This window comes from Spermophilus citellus (assembly GCF_964194105.1).
Source record: "Spermophilus citellus genome assembly, chromosome: 1".
Taxonomy (NCBI): Eukaryota; Metazoa; Chordata; class Mammalia; order Rodentia; family Sciuridae; genus Spermophilus; species Spermophilus citellus.
In genome coordinates, this window is record NC_138182.1 from 47,217,113 (window position 1) to 47,238,594 (window position 21,482).

Genomic DNA, 21,482 nt, shown 5'->3' on the forward strand with positions numbered 1-21,482 from the left:
AGATTCAGTATGTTAAATCAGTAGAACCCTAAATGTTGAATATTTTAGAGACCATTTTGAATATTTTATTTCCTAAGCAATAATGCTGTTAGCAGATTTAGAGAGATGAAATGAGCTAATATGTAAAATACCCCTTCTGTCTGGAGATGGTGCCAAAATTTAACTCTTATTTCAATGTCAAATCTTAGAATTTTAGAGGTAAACTGTTTTTCTTAGAACGCTTTTTATTTTCCCTTTCTTTTTTTCTTGTTGGGTGCTGGGGATTTAACTCAGGGGCACTCAACCCTTGAGCTACATCCCCAGCCCTTTTTATTTTTTATTTTGAGACGGTGTCTTGCTCAGTTGCTGAGGCTGGCCTTGAACTTGTGATCCTCCTGCCACAGCCTCTGGAGTCTCTGGGATTATAGGCATGTGCCACAGCACCCAACTCTTCTTTTTCTTACTTAATAAAATCATTGTGTACTTTTGTTAGCTCTTGATTATCTGAGGGGAGAACAGGTAATTATTGAACAGAGCCAATTTCTACTAACCTATAATTTTTTAAAGTAACCTTTTTAAAATTATGAAAGTAATATGTGCTTTATATGTAAAAGACTTGGAAAAGTGCAAATCAAGCAAAATGTACATAATCTCTAGAGATCCTCTTATTAACAGTTTGGTATGCTCAGCTTTTGGTTTTCTTTTTAAAAAATACTTTCTACTTCCAGTAGAGTTTTTTCCCCATATATTGCAGAATGTTTTGAAAACATAACTAAAATTATATTATTTTGTATCTGCTTTTTTTCACTTAATTATCATCATTGTCCCTTGTTAACCGGACCTACTTTCTTGTTCTCTTAGTATTTGAAGTTTTCTTCTTGAGGATCTTGGCTACATGTGACTGCAGAATTGAGAATGACAAAGTATTAATCTTGGAGTAGGCAACTTGCATTCAAATAACAGCTCTACCTCTATCCAGTTAGTGAATAATCACAATAAAGTTACCTGAATTCATAGGACATTTCGATGCCTAGAATGAAAATAATTAGACAATAGTATTTCCTTTAAACTTTAAAAGGCAACAACCATGAACCACCTAAAGTTTGCACAGTTGTTTTGTAGCTTCCAAATGTTTATTGACAGACAATTCTTGACCCTGGATATTGTCTAGTAAATAGCTAATTTAGCCCATTCTGTTTGTATATTTGTATATTTCTCACTCATTTGCCTTTGTTAATTATATGTGTTGGGTGGGGTGGAAGAAAAAGGATGCTGTTTTCATTTATTTTAATATGTTGTTGTTCAGAAGTTTGAAGAATTCTTATGATTTGTTGGAACTTTGGGGCTGTGTTTTGAGCTGGCTGATAAAGTGAGCAAAGCATGATTTATTTGAAGTTCCAGCTCTATTGTACCATATATCTTAAGAGTTTATTTTTCTTTTCAAGTGTGTTTATTGTATTTCAGGTGCTGAAATGAATCGTCACCTGTGTGTTTGGCTTTTTAGACATTCATCTCTTAATGCTTATCCCCAGCATCACATACACCTGCATTCTCATCAGTTTAGACAAATACATCTGTCTACAAAGCCATTTAGACAAAATAGGAATCACATTCTCCATCGTCTGTTAAGTAAGAATTGGTCCAGGAGTTATTGTCATCAGGATACCAGGATGCTCTGGAAGCATAAAGCACTACAGAAATATGTGGAAGACTTAAATAAGGAGTATCAAGCACTTGGTCAGTGTTTGCAGGATAAATCTTTGAATGAAAGGGACCAAAAGTCCTTGAACCAAAGGCATGCTGAGTTGGCACCACTTGCAGCCATTTGCCAAGAAATTCAGGAGGCTGAACAAACAATTAAAGAATTAGAATCAATGTGTGAAAGTAAGTAAAAGAGATGTGTGTGTAAGTACAGGATTGGCTTTTTACGTTAAAGCTTTAATGAACTGTATCTTTTTTTAAAACCCTACAAGCAGTAAGCTCAACACCTGGCAAGAAAAGAACTCTGTACTTAGAGTATTTGACATATTTCAGTTTCTAAAGATAACTACTAAGAGATTAGTCTCCTTAAGGTACTTGCTAAGAAGTCTCCACCCCTGACTTCATTGTCTGTTCCTCAAGGACAGGGCTTGAGTCTTATTTTTTTTTTTTTTATCTTTTATGCCAATCATAGGATATAATAGGCTCCCAAATACTTACTGATTTAATAAAATTGAACTGGACTGGATTTTACAGATTTATAGCAAATAATAAGAGACCACAAAAAAATTATATGATTAGAAAAGAAAATTTTCCTGATACCTTTGAACCAGGACTGTAAGGTTATGTCAGCCTGGTTTGTGGTGTATGTGTGCAAAGTGATACCAGTAGTGACATTACAATTCTGCAGCAGATGATTTACAAGCTCAGAAAATACCTTAACCAGGAAGCTCTCCTGAAATACTGAAATTTGGATTATCCCCCTTCATTTGTGTCCTGTGACACAATGGCATTCTGCTTATCATGTACCATGATTGTGTGCATGTGTCCATCTTTCCCAGACTGACCCACTTGAGGCTTGGACCCATATTTTATTCCTTGAGTCTTCAACAACTAGAAGTATGTCTAGCACATAGTAAGTGTTAAATACTGAAAACGTGAATGAGGCACAGAATCCCCATTAGATTAAAGACTTTTGTGACTGGAGAAGAATTTTATAGAGCCTTCTTTCTTTTACAATTATTTCTTCATTTCTATTTTCTTCCTAATAATTATTGAGAATCAGAAATTTCTACTTTTGTTTGCAACTCTCACAACTGATACATGCTCAACATCTAGAGCAGTGGAGTCAAAGTTTATGGGATTCACCATACTTAGCCATTCTGTCATTGTTATCTTGTTTTGCTAGAGTTGCATAATTGAACTTTCTGCTTTTGAGGTATATGAAAAGGACCGTTGTTTCCATGTAGCACAGATTACAAGGCTATATTTTATTTGACCCCCATAGTGTTTTTAAAAAATGTGCTAGATATGAATGTGTCAAGAGATTTCAAGACTTCTTATATATGACTTCTTTTAAACAAATGAGTTCTAGCCACTGCTAGAAACACATCACAAGAGTACTGAGTTATGGCTACCACCTTCAAAGGGAAATGATCACCCCAGTTTGCTCCAAAACTTAACCTTATTTGGGTTTATATTTAGTTAGCCAGTTCCTTTTAGGACCTCTTTAGTTAATCACTATTTTCTTTTAAAAAAAAATGTTTTTAGTTGTAGATGGACATAATACCTTTATTTTATTTATTTATTATTTTTATGTGGTACTAAGGATTAAACCCATACATGCTAGGTGAGTTCTCTACCCACTGAGCTCCAGCTCCAGCCCATAGTTAATCACTGTTTTTTGTGCTTACTTACAGATATTCAAATCACAATCTACAGAGGGGGATGGTCAAGATGCTTAGCAAAACTCATTAATTGACATTCTCCAAGTATTTTAATTGCTTTGCCTTCCTAACTGAAGTAAAACATAGACAAAAGATGAGGTGGCTATTTAAGACTTTTTCTGTAACTGTTTAAAAACTTTACCATAATTCCTGTTGCTTGTTTTTAGGTCTAAATAAACAAGATGAGAAGCAGTTACAAGAACTTGCATTGGAAGAAAGGCAAATCATTGATCAAAAAATCAACATGCTGTACAGTGAGGTATGTTTTAGGAAGTAGACTAATCTCAATAATGTTAACATTAAGAAATACTCCTCCTGCTAGACTGAGTTGGTGCCTAAAGTACTTCCCAAACACTGGTTTATTATCTTATGATAAATAATTATGCTAGGTTTAGTGCTGGGATTTGTTATACAATGAGATTGAAGACATTGGAATGTTGAACAGTAAAACAGAGGTGCCCAGAACAAAAAAAATAAATAAATGAAAAGTAAAATCTGAATCTGTTAACTTGCCAGGCAAGAGAAGACGTGCTAGTAAAGAAATTTAGTCTGCCATGGGGAACAATCAGGAGTTTTTAAAATGTTGAGAGGAGATGATGTGAGTCATAGTGGAAATTTGCACTCTGGATAGAATGGAAGGAATCCAGGGGCATTAGAGACAGTTGGTTAATACACGTCTTTAGTTAGGTTTAATAAGATACTGGGATCTCTCAAGGTTCATGATACTATACATCAGTATCAGCTGGTATCTCCTAGAAACATAGAGGAAATTTTTCTTTCAAGGTGGTTTCTTTTTCTTCTAACTCAGTGGATGGCTTATCTCCAAAGACAGTGAAGAATACATTTCCCTCTACCATATTTACCATCATCTTACCTTCAGCTTTCTTGCTCTGGGAATCCAGGAGGATGGCTCTTTCAGGGGTTGGAGGGATGAAATAGAAGTATCAGTTATTCTTTTTTTTTTTCCCTAGTCATTGATGGACCTTTATTTTTTATTTATATGTGGCACTGAGAATCAAACCCAGTGCCTCACACATGTTAGGCAAGTGCTTTACCACTGAGCTACAACCTCAGCCCTATCAGTTTTTTTATCACTGCTTTAACCAGTTAATCAAAGGCAAACTAAAGTATCTGACACTTAGTTTAATATTCTTTCTCATGTACTACCTCATTTCTAGCAGAGATAGAGTATTTCAGAAACTGGCGGTAGAAGTCATGACATGTAGGTACTTTTAATTTGACTTGGAAGACTTTGAATATTAAGGAAATTTTGTCCCTTTTATCCTAAAAGGAAAGTTGGTTGCTTTCTTTTTTAGGAATCCACTTTTTCTTTTTTTTCCTTGTCATGGCATAGAAACTCTTTGAGTTTTATTTCAGGAGCCCTCAAGCTAGTGTTTAAAGAGTGTCCCCACTGAGAAGGCAAGACATGGCATGGAATATCCACTGACACTTATGGGAGGGGAGAATATGCAATTGTATGTTATGTATTTATCCCAAATGAAAACTTTGAAAGCCTTACTTCATTCATTAGATGAAAGAAGCTACTGTTCAGAACTAATTATGAGAGGCAAAATCTGAAGAAAATTGAATGGAACATTCTGGGCTTTGATCTAAACTTCTGCATTTTAGAAAATTAATCTGATAGCAGTGCAGAATATCTGGACAAGTAACTTCATTGTTAACATGAACTGATCATCTGTTTTAGTCTAATTTGATCTACTTATTATAGCATTTTAGGACTAACCTCTTGGGGATACTATATAATTTTTTTAATTACTGATTTTTTTAATGATTTAAGGGCTTTTATCTAAGTTCAAGTAATAATAATATGCTAAGGAAAATCTTTTCCAGCTTTTTCAGAGTCTAGTGCCAAAAGAGAAATACGACCAAAATGATGTTATTTTAGAGGTGACATCTGGAAGAACTACTGGAGGTCAGTAAAATCATGTTATTGTAAATGACCTAAAAAACTCTTGAAGTTTACCTTGATTTGACATCACTACAACATTAAAGTCCACTAAATGAGTTCATCTTTGGAAGTAGTTACTTCTCATTTCCTAAGGAACTCATTTCTAAGGATAGCTCTCTTTAAAAGCTTTGTACTAACTGTTTTTTATGTTTTCTTGTAGGTGATATCTGTCAGCAATTTACCCGAGAAATATTTGACATGTACCAGAATTATTCGCACTATAAACACTGGAAATTTGAACTTGTGAATTATACACCAGCAGATTATGGTAGGCATATTTGAGGATTTTGTCCATAGAAGATGCTGAAAATTATATTACATCTGATATTGATTAGAAACATGCTGCCACATTTTAAAAATCATTTGATCTGTTATCTGTTAAACACTATGACACAGACTTACAACAGTTTTTTAGAATTTTACTGTAGTATAGTTCTAAGCCGGGAGAAAAGAACAGGAAGGATGAAGCATCATCCTAAGGTGGAATATTAAAGAAAATTTTCCTGGGCAGAATAGATATATCTACCTTGCCTTAAAATAATTACTTTCTATTATTCAAAGTATATATATATATATATATATATATATATGTTTATATTTCATGCTCTACCACTGAGCTTCATTCCCATTCCTATTTATTTATTTAGAGACAGGGTCTACCTAAGTTGCCTAGGGTAGCCGTGAATTTGAGATCCTATTGCCTCAGCTTCCTGAATACCAAGGATGACAGGCATGTACTAATAAACTTGGTCAAAATAAAAATTAATACTAAAGTTTTTACTCTAAAAGAGCTTTATCAATTATGTAACATTATCAGAAAATATTATCAATTAGACTAAGTGTCTAATTGTGTTAAATTTTTATGGGAGTGCAAAAAAAGTCATTTGTTTTTATTTTTAAGAAACTTCCACTGAATTGGGCTAACAAAAATTTATACAATATGAACAATAACAAACAGTGTAAGACCTTACACTTTTACCTTTTTTGGGCGGTGGGGGATACCGGGGATTGAACTTAGGGACACTCGACCACTGAGCCACATCTCCAGCCTTATTTTGTATTTAGACACAGGGTCTCACCGAGTTGCTCAGCGCCTCACTTTTGCTGAAGCTAGCTTTGAACCTGAGCCACTGGGATTACAGGCATGCGCCACCTTACCTGGTGACCTTACATTTTTAAAACTCAAGTTAGTTAATTTAGGGCATTTAATACTAATTCATTTTTTTTTCTCGTTTAGTCCATCTGAATATTTTGTATTCTTAGTTACATACCACAGTAGGATTATCGGTACTAAACTGCAAACTCAAAATAGGGAAAGAGGATTAATTTAAAAAGTAGAGGGAAATGAAAACCAACATATTACACATAAGTAAGTTATACTTGGTATAGATTTTAAATATGAAAGGAAAGGGGAATATCAATAGCAGAAAGAAGGACCCTCCGGAAGCAACAGCATGGTGGTAGCGAAGACTTTGGTTTGTGGGTAGGACAATGAAGAGTTTACTGACAGCATATTTAATGAGATGTAATAGCTGAAATAGATTTGAGTAGGTGGGTTTTGGACAGCCTTGAAAGCTGAATAAGCCTTGATTGATAGAGAATAGGGAACTGTATACTGAACACTAAACTGTAAGAATCAGTATAAAGCAGCTGTGGTGGCACACACCTATAATCCCAGCTACTTGGGAGCCTGAGGCAGGAGAATCACAAGTTTTAGGCCAGTCTGGTAACTTAGCAAACCATGTCTCAAAATAAAAATAAAAAGAGCTAGAGGGGTTGGGGAGGTGGCTCAGTGAAGAGCGCTTGGCTAACATGCATGAGGCCCCGAGTTTAATCCCCAGTACCAATAAATAAATAAATGTGAATATGACTTGATGAAATTTGAGAAGATTCTTTGACAAGAGTACGAAGGATACATTAAAGAGGCTACATTTAAGGCAGTCTTCAAGGTAATCCAGACATAACTAAGAGTTAGAATTAAGAGTAGGGGTACTTAGGCGAATTTGGTAACTAACTGGATACAAGAAGGGCTATTTCTTCTCCAGCATCTCCTATGTGTACATCTCACCATTCTGATCCTCACAACCCGTGGGATAGATATTATTAATCTCATTTTACAGATGAAGATCTGGGCTTGGAGAGTAATTAAATAATCCAGGATCACACAACAAGTAATCCTGGGATTAAATTCAGGTCTGTTTGATCTAGAGTCGCACTACATCCCATTATTCTCCTCTGACAGAGGCGATGAGCTTCAGGGATTCTAATCTTTTTAGCTGGGGAGATTGTGATATTTGTTCATTCTACTGAGTGGAGTTGAAGTTAAATAACAAAAACCCATTTGGGAAGAATAATGTTGAGTGGTTTTTCTTCTTGTGGTTGTTGTTTTGGTTCTGGGGATTGAACCCAGGGTTTACAGATGCTAGGCAAGTTTTCTACCACTGAGCTACAATCCCCAGCCCCATGAGTGTTTTTTTAATTAAGTTTTGAATTAAGCATCCATTTAGAAATATCCAGTAAATGCTAAATTGTGTAACCAGAGATACTGTGAGAACAAAATTCAGGAGACATATTTGATAGTTATTAGCACAGAGATTATGTCTGATTTTGAGAGAATAAGTGAAGGAAAATCTATAGAGAGGAAACATTCAGGGCACCAAGCTTTGGGGAATAACCACATTGAAGAAGAGAATAGTAGGTAAAAGAAACAGAGAGGTCAGATACACAGGAAAAGGATGAAGACAGTATAGCATTCTGGAGGCAAGAGCAGAAAGTTTGAAAGAGATAATCAGATGCAGCAGCAGATTCTAAAGAGGAAATAATGGGAAGTGTCATCAGTGACCTCTGAGATGTGTGTTTTGAACGGAACTTTCAAGAATGAAAGAGGGAGAAATCTAATGACAGAAAGAAAGATTCTGTTCCATGTATGTAGAACAGCGTAAACGTTGGTTGGGAAACACTGATTCATTGGCAAAGTAAAAAAAGATACTTTAAAAACCAGAAAGCTCTTTTTAAAAAATACTGCCCTAAATATTTCACTTGAGGGCTGGGGATGTGGCTCAAGCGGTAGCGCGCTCGCCTGGTATGTGTGCAGCCTGGGTTCGATCCTCAGCACCACATACAAAGAAAGATGTTGTGTCTGCTGAAACTAAAAATATGTTAAAAATTCTCTCTCTTTAAAAAAAAAATATTTCACTTGCATATCTTTAAAATAAAGACTGAGAATAAACTTCAATTCATTGAAATTGTAAAATAATTCTAAAATTGATATTATAAATCGGTAGGAGAAGAAAAAAGATGTGGATAGGGAATAGAGAAAAGATATCTTTATAAAACATGTATGTTAAATCATATATATTATTATTATTTCTTTTTTAATGTTTAAATGAAATGAGAATTTTCAGGCATCCTCAGAAGTTCTAAAGTTGAAAAGAAAAATTTTATTTTAAAATTTATATATTAACTCTTAGAGTCATAATTATTTTACTTTGGGTACAGATACAAATAATACTTAGCCGTTGTATCAGTAGTCAAAACTAAATGATTAATTCAAGTAGTGAAGGGAAATAACTCTTGGTATGTAGTATATGTCTGATTCTGTTATTCTATAAGCCTGATGTCTAATGAATTGAAATGTTTTTCAAGTTAAAGGGGTTCCATGAAATATATTATCTTCTCCACCCCCAACAGATTAATGTTTATAATTTTATTTTGTTATTCTTTACTCATTAGTTGAATTCAGGAAGAGGCCACTTGAAGTAGTGTTATGATTAATTTTACATCTCCAGGAGACATACCTTTTACCATTACTGTAAGAAATGAAATTGTGAAGGTAGCCCTAGCAAAGAGCCTAGATTACTCTCCATAGGCTAGACCTTATAGTGGGAACCTGGGTCCTTGAATTGGGAACCTATATGCAGTGGCAGTAATTGGATCCCAGGGCAACAGGGATCAAGTGATGTTACTAACCTAAAGGCAAGGTGGGTGTAGTTATTGGATAATAGATTCAAAGCAGCAGTCAGAATAGTCTAATTTTCACAGACTTATGACATTGATCATAGTATTCCTGGAAGTAAAATAATAGGAAGTGTATAAATTCTTTTTTTTAATGTTTTTTTTAGTTGTAGATGGGTACAATACCCTTTATTTATTTATTTTTATTTGGTGCTGAGGATCGAACCCAGTGCCTTACACTTGCTAGGTAATCGCTCTACCACGAGCTACAACACCAGCCCCTCTGTGTGATCTGTGTAAGACAAAAGTTCTAGGTTATGTGAACAAAAGTCAAACCAAAACATAAATGTGGAGATTCACAGCCCGTCAATCAATTCCCAGACTTGCACCAGTTCTTAGACCCAAAACTCCTTGAATGAAGAGGAGGATGGGTTCCTTAAATAATGTCCACTGGTACACTACCAAAACTTATACTATTAATCTTTCTTCCAGCTTCCCCAAAGAGACCTTGATCATTTTAACAGAGTTACTGTGCATTGGAAAAAGAAAATAATCAAATCTTTCCAGGACTATTGGACACTGGCTCTGAACTGAACTAGTCCAGGGGAATCCAAAATATCTCTGTGGTCCACCAGGCAAAGCAGGTGCTTATGGAGGTCAGGTGATCAGTCAAACGAATTTTACTTTAAGTCCATCTCACAGTGGGCCCAGTTGGTCCCCAAACTCATCATCCGGTTATTTCCAAGTTTTAGAATTCATAATTGGAATGAACTACGCAAGAGCAGGCAAAATCCCCACATTGGTTCCCTAACTGGTGTAACAAATGCTATTATAGTAAGAAAGACCTAATGGAAGCCATTAGAATTGCTGCTACCTAGAAAAATAGTAAATCAAAAACAATACCACAGTCTTGGAGGGATCATAGAGATTAATACCACTATCATGAACTATTCATCTCTTGTTTGACCTGCATAGAAGACAGATGGGTCTTAGGGAATAACAGTAGATCATCAAAGCTTAACTAGGTCATGGCTCTAATTGCAGCTGCTATACCTAATGTGGTTTCATTGTTTGAGCAAATTCACACATCCCTGGTACCTCATAAGCATCTATTGATCTGGTAAATGCCTTTTTATCCCTACCTGTCAATAAAAATCACCAGGAGCTGGGGTGGTGGAACAGTTGCCTAGCATGTGTGAGGCACTGGGTTCGATTCTTAGCACAACATATAAATAAATGAATAACATAAAGGTCCATCAAAAACTTAAAAATACACACACACACACACACATATATATATATACACATATATACATAATATGTATGTGTGTGTGTGTATATATATATAAACCCACCAAAAGTATTAGCTTTCATATGGCAAGTCCTGCAGTATACCTTCACTGCCCTCCCCTAAGAGTGTGTCAATTCTCCAACTCTCCATAGCAATTTAGTTTGCAGAGATCTTAATAGCCTTTCTCTTCCACAAGATGCCAAACTAGTCTAGGAGAGCTTGTGATGTGGTTCCAGTTACTACTGATACTTGTCCACAGCTAAATGTCAACATTGTACTAAATGTTCTATGTATGTTTGCCTTTTATCCACTTCCCCAACAAAAGACCTTAAAAAGTAGGTCAAATTTAATGATGTTGTATGCTTACATTGTCTTTGAGATACTGCTTACATAATCTTCAGCATGAATAGCTCCGCTCTAGCTTAGATATATATTTTATTTACAAATAAGGAAAACAGTACCTGGACAAATTAAGTAGCTTGCATGTGGGCACACAGCTAGGAAGAAAAGGACCCTCAAATTTGAACTTGGGCAGCCTAACACTGGCTCTGTTAGTTTGTACAGGGAAGTTGTAGCCTTCTCCTTTTCAGCTTGTGTAAATTCAAATATTTGCACTCAACATAAAGTAAAGGGATGGGAAGAATAATTTTAAAAGTACAGCATGAGGAGGACTGGGGTTGAAGTTCAGTGGTAGAGCACTTGCCTAGCCATGAGCAAGGCCCTGGGTTCAATCCCAGTTTCACTCATATACAAAAATAAATTTGTTGTGGCTCTACTCTGTTTTAATTCCTGGGTGTTTTTGTACTATAACTATCTTAACACACTGAACATGACTATTAAACAATCAAATTTTTCCTACAGTCTGTTCTCTTAAGCACATGTCAGCTTTTTTTGTTTGTTTTTTGTTTTTTGTAGTGCTGGGGATTGAACCCAGAGCCTTGTGCATGCAAGGCAAGCACTCTACCAGCTGAGCTATATCCCCACCCCACATGTCAGCTTCTTTATGTGGTATTCAAGATTAGCAGTAATTTGATCCAGTGCTGGAGGAAGACCAGCTATATTGAACTTTTTGATAGATAGTATATCACTCTTTGATAACTTCTTAAGGCATTTGTAAGGGTAATCTAAAACTATACCTATTTTTGTCTATGTATGTTTGACTCTGGAAAACTGGTGGGTTGGATTTCATAGTACTGTGTCTTCATCAGAAGCGTATTAGGAAGATGGCTGCAGCCACAGCAACATAGTTTTCAGTCTTTCTGAAACTGTACATAAAAACACACAGAACAGGGCTGGGTTTGTGGCTCAGTGGTAGAGCATTTGTCCTACATGCATGGGATACTGGATTTGGTCCTCAGTACCACATAAATAAATAAAATAAAGGTATTGTGCCCATCTACAACTAAATATTTTTTAAAAAAACTTTAGTTAAGAAAACACACAGAACAACTTAATAGCAAATCCAGAACCCCAAAACAGCATTTATACTAATACTATTACAAGGTATCTCCATAAAACCCCCTAATATGAAAGTGATTTTCTTGAGGTAAGGTTTGTTCAAGATAATCCTGGAGTATCCTGTTACACTTCAGCAAGGGTCATGTCAAAAGAACACAGAAGTAAACCTAAAGAGGCTTCCATTGGCCAAAGATGAGACAAGTTAAGCTTCAAAAATAATAATTGGAATTGATGGAAATATGCTAGATGAGTTTGTACTCTTGAGTTCATTATGATAGTTAAAAAAAATAATTGGTCATCTTGAGAGGATAGAAAGTCCCAATTCATCGTATTGCAGAAAAACATTGGTATATTGGTAAAACTAGTAAAGGGACAGAATCAAGCATTTTATCCTGATTGTCCAATGCAGTTGTATCCCCGAGTAATCAAACATTGGACAAAAGAAAATAGTTCTCTCTTTATAGATGTTCTTTTTAACTAAAAAGTAAGAAAGAAATGATAGACTATTTTATAACACCATGATGCATTAAGCATCATATCAAAAGCTGTGAAGACCATAAAAAGAACATTATATGTCTTCTGTAATCTTGACAAGGGGCTCCAGCTGATGTCTGGTTTAGTCTCTGGACCCAGCTGCCAAATTACAGCCAATACAGAGGGCAGCAGAATAGTTAAATGTACCAAGTGCATGCAGTCTGCAAAACCAGGCTGTTGGAATTTCTACGGGTCAGCAGCCCAAGTTTCTTGTCATAGTTTGAATCTGGAATGTCCAAAAAAGGCTGAAGTGTTACAGGCTTAGTGCCCAGTTGGTGGCACTATTGGGAAGTGGTGGAAATCTGAGGGGGTGCATGCAGCCTCCTAAAAAGTTGGTTACTGAAGGTATCTCTTTGAAGGGAGTATCTTGTCCCCAGACTTTCTCCTCCTCCTGTCTGATTTGAAGTGAGCTACTTTGTTCCACCATACACTCCTGCCACCTTGATTTTCTACCTTATATAAGGCCTAAAGCAATGGAGCCAGCAGCCAACCTTGGACTAAAACCATAAATTAAAAAATAAATCTATCCTTTAAAATTAATTTTCCTAAGGTATTTGTTTTATCATAGAAATGAAAAACTGCCTAAAATATTTTTCAACAGTCAATTGAGAGAAGATGAAAAAAATGAATCATAAATGTGTGGAATAAGAAACTTTTGGTGCTGGGATTGAACCCAGATCCTTGTGCATGCTAAGTACCAGCTTTACCACTGAGCTATAAGGACCTGCAATTTTTTTTAAATTAATTTTTTGGGTTTTTTTTAGTACCAAGAATTGAACCCAGGGGTATTTAATCATTGAGCCATATCCCTAACCTACCTTTCTTGTTTATTTATTTGTTTGTTTGTTTATTTTAAGGCAGGGTCTCACTGAGTTGCTTAGGGCCTTGCTAAGGCTGCTTTGGAACTTGCAATCCTCCTGCCTCAGCCTCCCAAGTTGTTGGGATTACAGGTATGTACCATCATACCAGGCTCAATTTTAAGATAGGATGATGATTTTTCACAGGGGAAGTTGAGTTTTAGGAGTGCTTATCCAGTATGTTAGCGTTTTGTCACTGACAAAATACCTGAGAAAAACAAGGAGGAAAGATGTATTTTGGCTCTGTTTCAGAGGTTTCAGTCCATGGTCACTTGGCTGTTTTGCTTGAGGCTTTGCGAGGCAGAACATCATGGCAGGGATCAAGTGGTGGAACAGAGCTGCTTACTTCATAGTGGCCAGGAAACAGACAGAGCCAGGAAGGGGCCTGGGAGAAGATATGCCTTTCCAGGGCCTGCCCATAGTGACCAGCTTCATCCAGTTAGGCCCTACTTCCTAGTTTCCTCCACCTCCTGATAGTCCATTTAATTGTGAACCTGTCAATAGATTAGTCCATTGATGAGGTTAGAGCCCTTATGATCCAATCACTTCCCCAAAACCCCACTCTAAATATTGCTGTGTTGGGGACCAAGCCTTGAACATATGAGCCTTTAGGGGATATTCCAGATCTAAACTATAGCATGGGGAGACCAGCAAAGTTCTTCTTGATCCAAGTGGTTGTCATTAAGCCATATATTGATTCTTGTGATTTTCTGTATCTGAATATTATTTTATCATAAAAAAAAGATTAAAAAAAACATTTTAGATGAAAATAAGTTGAGCCTTGATCAAGTGGGTGTGGTGGCTTACTCATAATCCCAGCATCTTGGAAGACTGAAGCACGTGAATCACAAGTTTGAGTACAGCCTGGGCAACTTAGTGAGACCATGTCTCAAAATAAAATCAAAAGGATGGGGATCAATGATAGAGCACCACATATTCAATCCTTGATAATACACACACACAAACACAAACAAACACAGAAGCTAAAGTATTAAGATATTTTTGTGTATCTGACATTCTTCCCACTCCACAGATAAGCAAGAGCTGACTTTCATTAAATTCTTGAAAACTTAGAAGGGCCTATTGAGTTATTAAACATTGCAAAATTATTATGTTGAATATTCTTTTACATGTGGCATTATATTAGCCTAAGACAACATAGGATAATTCAATGTAGACAGTTCTTAGTATTTTTTTAATCGTATTTTTTTTTAATTATAAAAGTAAAACTTGTGCCAGGCACAGTGGTACACACCTGTAATCCTAGAGGCTTGGGAGGCTGAAGCAGAAGGATCGTGAGTCCAAAAGCAAAGGCACTAATAACTCAGTGAGACCTTTTTCTCAAAATAAAATATAAAATAGGGCTGGGGATATGGCTCAGTGGTTGAATGCCCATGAGTTCAATCCCCGGTACCAAAAAAAAAAGAAAGTAAAACTTGTTTCTTATATAATACTTAACAAACAAAAAATATGAAAAGTCAATACAAATCTACTATTATTCTATTCCCAGAGATAACAATAAACAGTATTTTGGTGTTTCCTTTTATATAGTAGTACATTTACATTGTGAAAATATACTTTTGTACCTACCTTATGTTCTCATCTCTGGTTCTATACTCACATTCAGACCTTAAATTAAGGACATTTAGGATCCTAATCCCTTTCACAGTAGAATCTGTAAATATTTCTAAATTTTTCTTCCTAGGTGGACTACATCATGCAGCTGCTCGAATTTCTGGTGAAAATGTCTTTAAGCATTTGAAGTATGAAGGTGGAATTCACAGAGTCCAGCGAATCCCTGAGGTGGGGCTGTCATCAAGAATGCAGCGTATTCACACAGGAACAATGTCAGTCATTGTCCTTCCTCAGCCAGATGAGGTAACCTCACCAGGAGGTGTTGAAAACTCACTTCATGTAAATGGGTATTTTGCTGAGAAGCCTTAACTTCTAGGTAAATCTGGTTTTTTAATGGTTATTGATTAGATTTTTAGTTTCTAATGGGAAATCTTTCCCCAGGTAAAGTTGCCTTTGCTCTCCCTTACCAACCTTACCAAATATTTTGTTTAAAATAAAAGTGACTTCTTTTTTGTGGGGGGTACCAAGGATTGAACTCGGGGGCAATCAACCACTGAGCCACACCCCCAGCCCTATTTTGCATTTTGTTTTAGAGACAGGGCCTCACTGAATTGCTTAGCACCTTGCTTTTACAGAGGCTGGCTTTGAATTCTGGATCCTCCTGCCTCAGCCTCCCAAGCTGCTGGGATTACAGGCATGCACCACCACACCTGGTCAGAAATGACTTCTTTTAAAAACTGAATCCACAAAGTTTTTAAAATATTGTTATATAAGTTTTATCTTAAGAAAAAAAAAATTAATTCCATAGATACTTCAGGATTAGTAATATAATATCTGCATGGGGTTTCTACCACAACAAAACTTTCATGACTTTTACCTGGAGTCAGGAATTGTTATATTTTCTTGACTCCCATAGATATGTTTTTATATCTTTTTTAGGTAAATTACAAAAGATATAGCAGACACCATAAGATTTATTTCTCGAATCTTCCATATTCATCTCCTAAGAATGAGGACATTTTCCTACAAAACACAATATCATCATCTATGAAAGTTGTTCGTGATTGTATAATATTTTCTTTATTTTTTACATTTACGTCTTATTTATTTATTTATTTATTTATTTCCATTCCAGGATCAAACCCAGGGCCTCACACATACTAGGCAAGCACTCTACCACTGAGTTATACTCCTAGTTAAATTATGTAATATTATCTAAATATCTAGTCCATTTTATAATTTCTGCAGTCGACACAAAAGTATATTATGGCTATTTTTTTAGCCAGGATTCAGTTGAGTTTTACACATTTGAAGTCTGGAACAGTCTTTCGCCTTTTTCTCTAATGGTATTGGCTTTTGAACAGTCTACACTCTTTGTCTTATACAGTGTTCCTCATTCTGGATTCATTATTTTTTCTTTATGGTACTGTTTAACATGTTTCATTACCCTCTAGTAATACATTGAAAGTTGTATATAAATACTCTATTATACTACCTTCAGGATACAGGCTTTGAGCAAGAATACTTCATAGGTAAATTTAGAGTTATGTTGCATCTTACCAGAAGGCACATATGTCAGATTGTCCCACTTTTAGTTAGGCTTAGTTTGAGCATTTAGTTAGGATGGTGACCACACAAAATATCTCTACTCTAAAAGTATATTTTCCCCTTTGCAATTACTAGGTAATCTCTTGGGTGCATATTATCCTGTTCTCAGCAATTTTAAATCCATAGTTTGTTTTCTTTCTTTTCCTTTTTTTTTTTTTTTTTTTTTTGTGTGTGTGTGTGTGTGTGTGTGGTACCAAACATTTTACCAAGGGGTACTTAAACACTGGGCCATATCCTCAGCTCTTTTTATTTTTTATTTTGAAACAGGATCTTGCTAAGTTGCTGAGGCTGGCTTTGAACTTATATTCTCATACTATAGCCTCCTGAGCCACAGGAATTATTATAAACTCTTAATATTTTTTTTTAGTTGTAGATGGACACAATATCTTTATTTTATTCATTCCTTTTTATGTGGTACTGAGGATCAAACCCAGTGCCTCACACATGCCAGGCAAGCACTCTACCACTGAGCCACAACAACAGCCCCTCATTATAAATTCTTGATATAAAGTTTTATATACTAAACTCATTATAGATTCATAGATTTGTTTTAATTCATTCTGTTGTAGTTATTAATCTTTTTGATGTTTATATTATCCCACATTTGGTGGGTAATAGCCTTTTTAGGGTACTCATTTTGCCTTTTCTTGAAATGACCCCCACCAGTCTTGCTTTCTGGTACTATTACTTATCCCAGTCCCAATAATGTCCTGTCTCAGGCCTGAAGTTAGCCTGGTCCTTTTTATTGGGGAATGTACCCCAAAAGCAGTATTTGGGTTCTTGATGTCATCATTATTACTAGAGCATCCCAACTTCTAGAATTCCAATGGACAGAGCTAAAAAATATATTTTAAAATAAGTTTCATATTACCAATTCAAATTTAACATTATAGAGGTTTTTTCTTCCCTTTCTTCTTTTATTTTATATCTCCACTTAAGAGTGAAAGTTCTTGTTTCTTATTTACTTTGTTTACTTATTTGTTTTATTATACAATGTTTTAAAACTTTCAAAATTATAATACCAGTATTACTAATAATAAACTACTGAGTAATGTGTAAGATTTTGCCCTTAGAATATATAATCAGAACACTACCTTCAAAGACTATGTGAAATAATTTTTTTCTACATAGTTGTTTTGTTTTTATTAGTTGTTCAAAACATTACATAGTTCTTGACATATTTCATACATTTGATTCAAATGGGTTATGAACTCCCATTTTTACCCTGTATACAGATTGCAGAATCACATCCACATTTTTACATATTTCCATACTAGTGTCTGATGTATTCTGTTGCCTTTCCTATCCTCTACTATCCCCCCTCCCCTTCTACATAGTTGTTATGGTAAATATTTTGTTCCTTTGTTTATGTTTCTATTTAATTTTAGGATTTGATTTTTGTTTTCTTTTTTGTTTAATTTTATTTTTGGTATATGTAAACATTTACAAAGTTCAAAAATCAAACCTAGAATTTTCTTGCTACCATCTTTATTCCTTCTACCCATTCCTACCTGCCCATTATGTCTTCATATTCTTGAAAATTAAACTCATTTAATGTAACTTAACATTTGAAGAATATGACATATAATACCTACACAATAAGTTATATAGTAATATAACTAATTATACTATAACCACAAGAAATGGGGAAATAATCTTTTTAGTGTTTATTGAATTTTTAGGTAGCTTGCACTAGTATATTTTAACAAAAGTCATATAACCTTTTTCTTCATATGTAGTACTTATTTTAGAATAAACAAGCAAGTGTTGTGTTAGATTACAACCTTGACCCTTTATTAGTTTACTTTTTTTTTTCTTTAAGAGAGAGAGAGAGAGAGAGAGAGAGAATTTTTTAGTATTTATTTTTTAGTTTTCGGCGGACACAACATCTTCGTTTGTATGTGGTGCTGAGGATCGAACCCGGGCCACACGCATGCCAGGCGAGCATGCTACCGCTTGAGCCACATCCCCAGCCCTAGTTTACTTTTCAAAGAGAAACATCACACTTGCTATTTGTCACTCATAGTAGTGAATGTAGAACACAATGTTGGCTCTCCCCTCAAAATAGCATGTATTATTCAGCTTTCTGTCACTGTGACAGGATACTGAGATTATCAATTTATAAGGAGGAAAGGTTTATTTTTACTCACAGTTTAGAGCCCAATTGTCAATTGGTCCTGTTGCCTTTGGACCAGTGGCAAGGCATAATATTATGGTGGGGAAGTGTGGTAGAACAAAGCTACTTATCTCATGGCAGCCAGGAAGCAAAGAGAGAAGAAGGGACCAGAGTTCAATGTCCCCTTAAGGGCATGCCCACAGTGACCTAACTTCCTTCCATTAGGTCCTGTCTCCTAAAATTCCACCACTTCCAAGAAGGACACAGGCTGGGGATCAAGACTTTAACACATGTGTCTTTGGGGGACATTCAAGATTCAAATTATAACACAGCCTATTTGGTAACTATTTTAAATACACAGACATACATAAGCACACACAAGCATTTCCAAAGATGCTTATCATTGTATTTGGGGCCTGTTAGATAATACAGTATAACCTCATCTTAATTACATCTGCAAAGACATTTTTTCAAATCAGGTTCCATGTGTTAAAACGTGAACATATTTTTCTGGGGATCACCTTTCAACTCACTGATGTGTGCATGTACACATGTGCACACACATCAATTCTTATTATTTGCAGTAGTTTGCTCAGTAAAGTTCCAGCGAAAACATTTAGCAAATACTCAGCCACTTAACAGGAATAGTTCAATAATTTTCAAATTAGTGTTAGGAGCAACTGTTAAGTATTTGCTAATTCATACACGTGCATATGTATCCTATCGATTATAATCTTAAATCCTAAAAACAACCCATAGTGCTAGATTCTATTTTCTATCTCTTACAAAAGAGAAAAGGAGGCTCAGGACACTAAGTGACTTGTCTGAGGCTTGTCATGGCTGCTGCAGATATTAGAGCTGAGATTTAAACCCTGTCCTAGCAAGGCACTACAGTGATCACTTATAGCTCTAGTTACTCAGGAGGCTGAAACAGGAGGATTGCTTGAGCCTAGGAGTTCAAGGCCAGCCTGAGCACTATAGTAAGACCCTGGTTTAAGTAAAACACAAAAGAAAACAAAACAAACCCTATTCAACTGGCCCCACAAGCAAAGCTTCTTGTATCACATTTCCCTTCCCCTACCATCTATCTCTGTCTTCTGGTCATCTCTGAAAACTGAAACAAGAAGGTAGATTGTCACCTTGTCTGACCACAGCTGAAAATATAAGAATATAGAGCAGCTTAAATTTTTAACTGCCCTGTGCATATCTGCAAAGGACTGTAAAAGCGATGATTTGAGAGACACAAATAAATTTTAACAAGTAGACATATTTACAAGTAGGGATCCATGAATGATGATTTTGGATTAATAAAATATGTGTATATATACCTTTTATATATATTTTGTATGTTCTATGTAATATAACTGTGTTAAAGAATGAAATTTTTGAAAGATTGTATATAACCTGGTGATGTAATAACATCCTGTCATTGTTTTAAGAACAGCATCCTATCAAAATAAGGAGCTTGTGGTTTTTTCCTTGGTATAGTAATTTCTCCTTTTAGCTTAATGGCTGTAACAACACAAAACAGTCCAGTTTATTTGAAAAATATCAGAATAAATTTAATATGCAAGTCTTCATGGAGTGTAGAATGTACTTGTTATACCTTTTGTTCTAGGTAGATGTGAAAGTTGACCCCAAGGATTTGCGAATAGATACATTTCGAGCCAAAGGAGCAGGAGGGCAGCATGTTAATACAACAGACAGTGCTGTTAGGCTTGTCCACATCCCCACAGGTAAGCAAGTCCCTTTGCTTTTGTGCTTTCATGCTTTTTTCACATCTTAACTCTTCAGCATTTGGTAGGAAGTAGTCCTATGTTAGTACCTGACTCCTACAAAATCCTTAAAGGTAACTAACACTGTTATTGTGGGCCCAAGGCCCTCATTATGTTTATATTTCTCTTTCATGTGGAAAAGTTGTCTCTCTCAAAGGCTGCAGATAGTGAGCAGAACTATCCAGGGAAGCTGCCTAGATATACTGGATAGGTGTGAGCAACCAGAGGGGCTTCAGCTCAAATACAAATGAAACACAGAAACAGTATGGGGTACTGCACTCCATGGGTCTTTTGTCACCTTGTAGATTGACCACTGCTAGCTCCATGAGGCTCTGCTACATTAATGCTATTATTTTGATTATTGATAATTTTGGTATACTATTTGATAGTTTTACAGTTCTTAAGATGATTTTAGATACATTGCTTGACAATAGGGATTTAACATTTTAAGAAGTGCATCATTAAACAATTTCATCATTGTGCAAACATAGAGGTCTACAAGCTAAAATGACTATGATGTCACTGGGTAGTATAATTTTATGGGACCACTAGAGTATGTACAGTCTGTCATTGGCCAAAATGATGTTAGGCAGTGCATTGACAATATTTCTCTCATTTTTCAGTTTTAAAAAATTAACTTTTTTGTTTGTGTTTTTTTTTTTTTTTTGGTGGGGGGTTACTGGGATTGAACTCAGGGGCACTTGGTCACTGAGCCGCATCTCCAGCCCTAATTAAAAAAAAAAAAAAATTTAATTAATTAATTTTAATTAGGTGTACATGACAGCAGAATGCATTTTGATTCATTGTACACAGTTGTAGCACAATTTTTCAGAGGAATGTATTGCATTCCTTTTTAGAACCCAGACAACTCAAAAGCATAGTCACTATAAATATAAACTTTTCCTTTTAAAGGTTTTGAGTAGCTTCTTTTTTTTGTTTTC

The 21,482-nt window shown here is 35.6% G+C and overlaps 1 protein-coding gene across 4 annotated transcripts in view; it reads left to right on the top strand.

Moving 5' to 3' along the window:
* The first annotated feature begins 1,243 nt into the window (after window positions 1-1,243).
* MTRF1 (mitochondrial translation release factor 1) overlaps window positions 1,244-21,482 on the top strand; it is a 29,660-nt gene continuing 9,421 nt past the window's right edge. For 2 of the 4 annotated variants that reach the window (XM_081279763.1, XM_081279766.1), the window contains exons 1-6: window positions 1,336-1,863; window positions 3,572-3,663; window positions 5,256-5,337; window positions 5,534-5,641; window positions 15,173-15,345; window positions 20,385-20,502. In XM_081279763.1, the coding sequence (XP_081135889.1) occupies window positions 1,452-1,863; window positions 3,572-3,663; window positions 5,256-5,337; window positions 5,534-5,641; window positions 15,173-15,345; window positions 20,385-20,502 (985 nt within the window). In that variant the 5' untranslated portion in view covers window positions 1,336-1,451. Of the gene's footprint in view, window positions 1,864-3,571; window positions 3,664-5,255; window positions 5,338-5,533; window positions 5,642-15,172; window positions 15,346-20,384; window positions 20,503-21,482 lie in introns of all 4 variants that reach the window. The other 2 variants (XM_081279764.1, XM_081279765.1) reach the window with 2 other exon arrangements.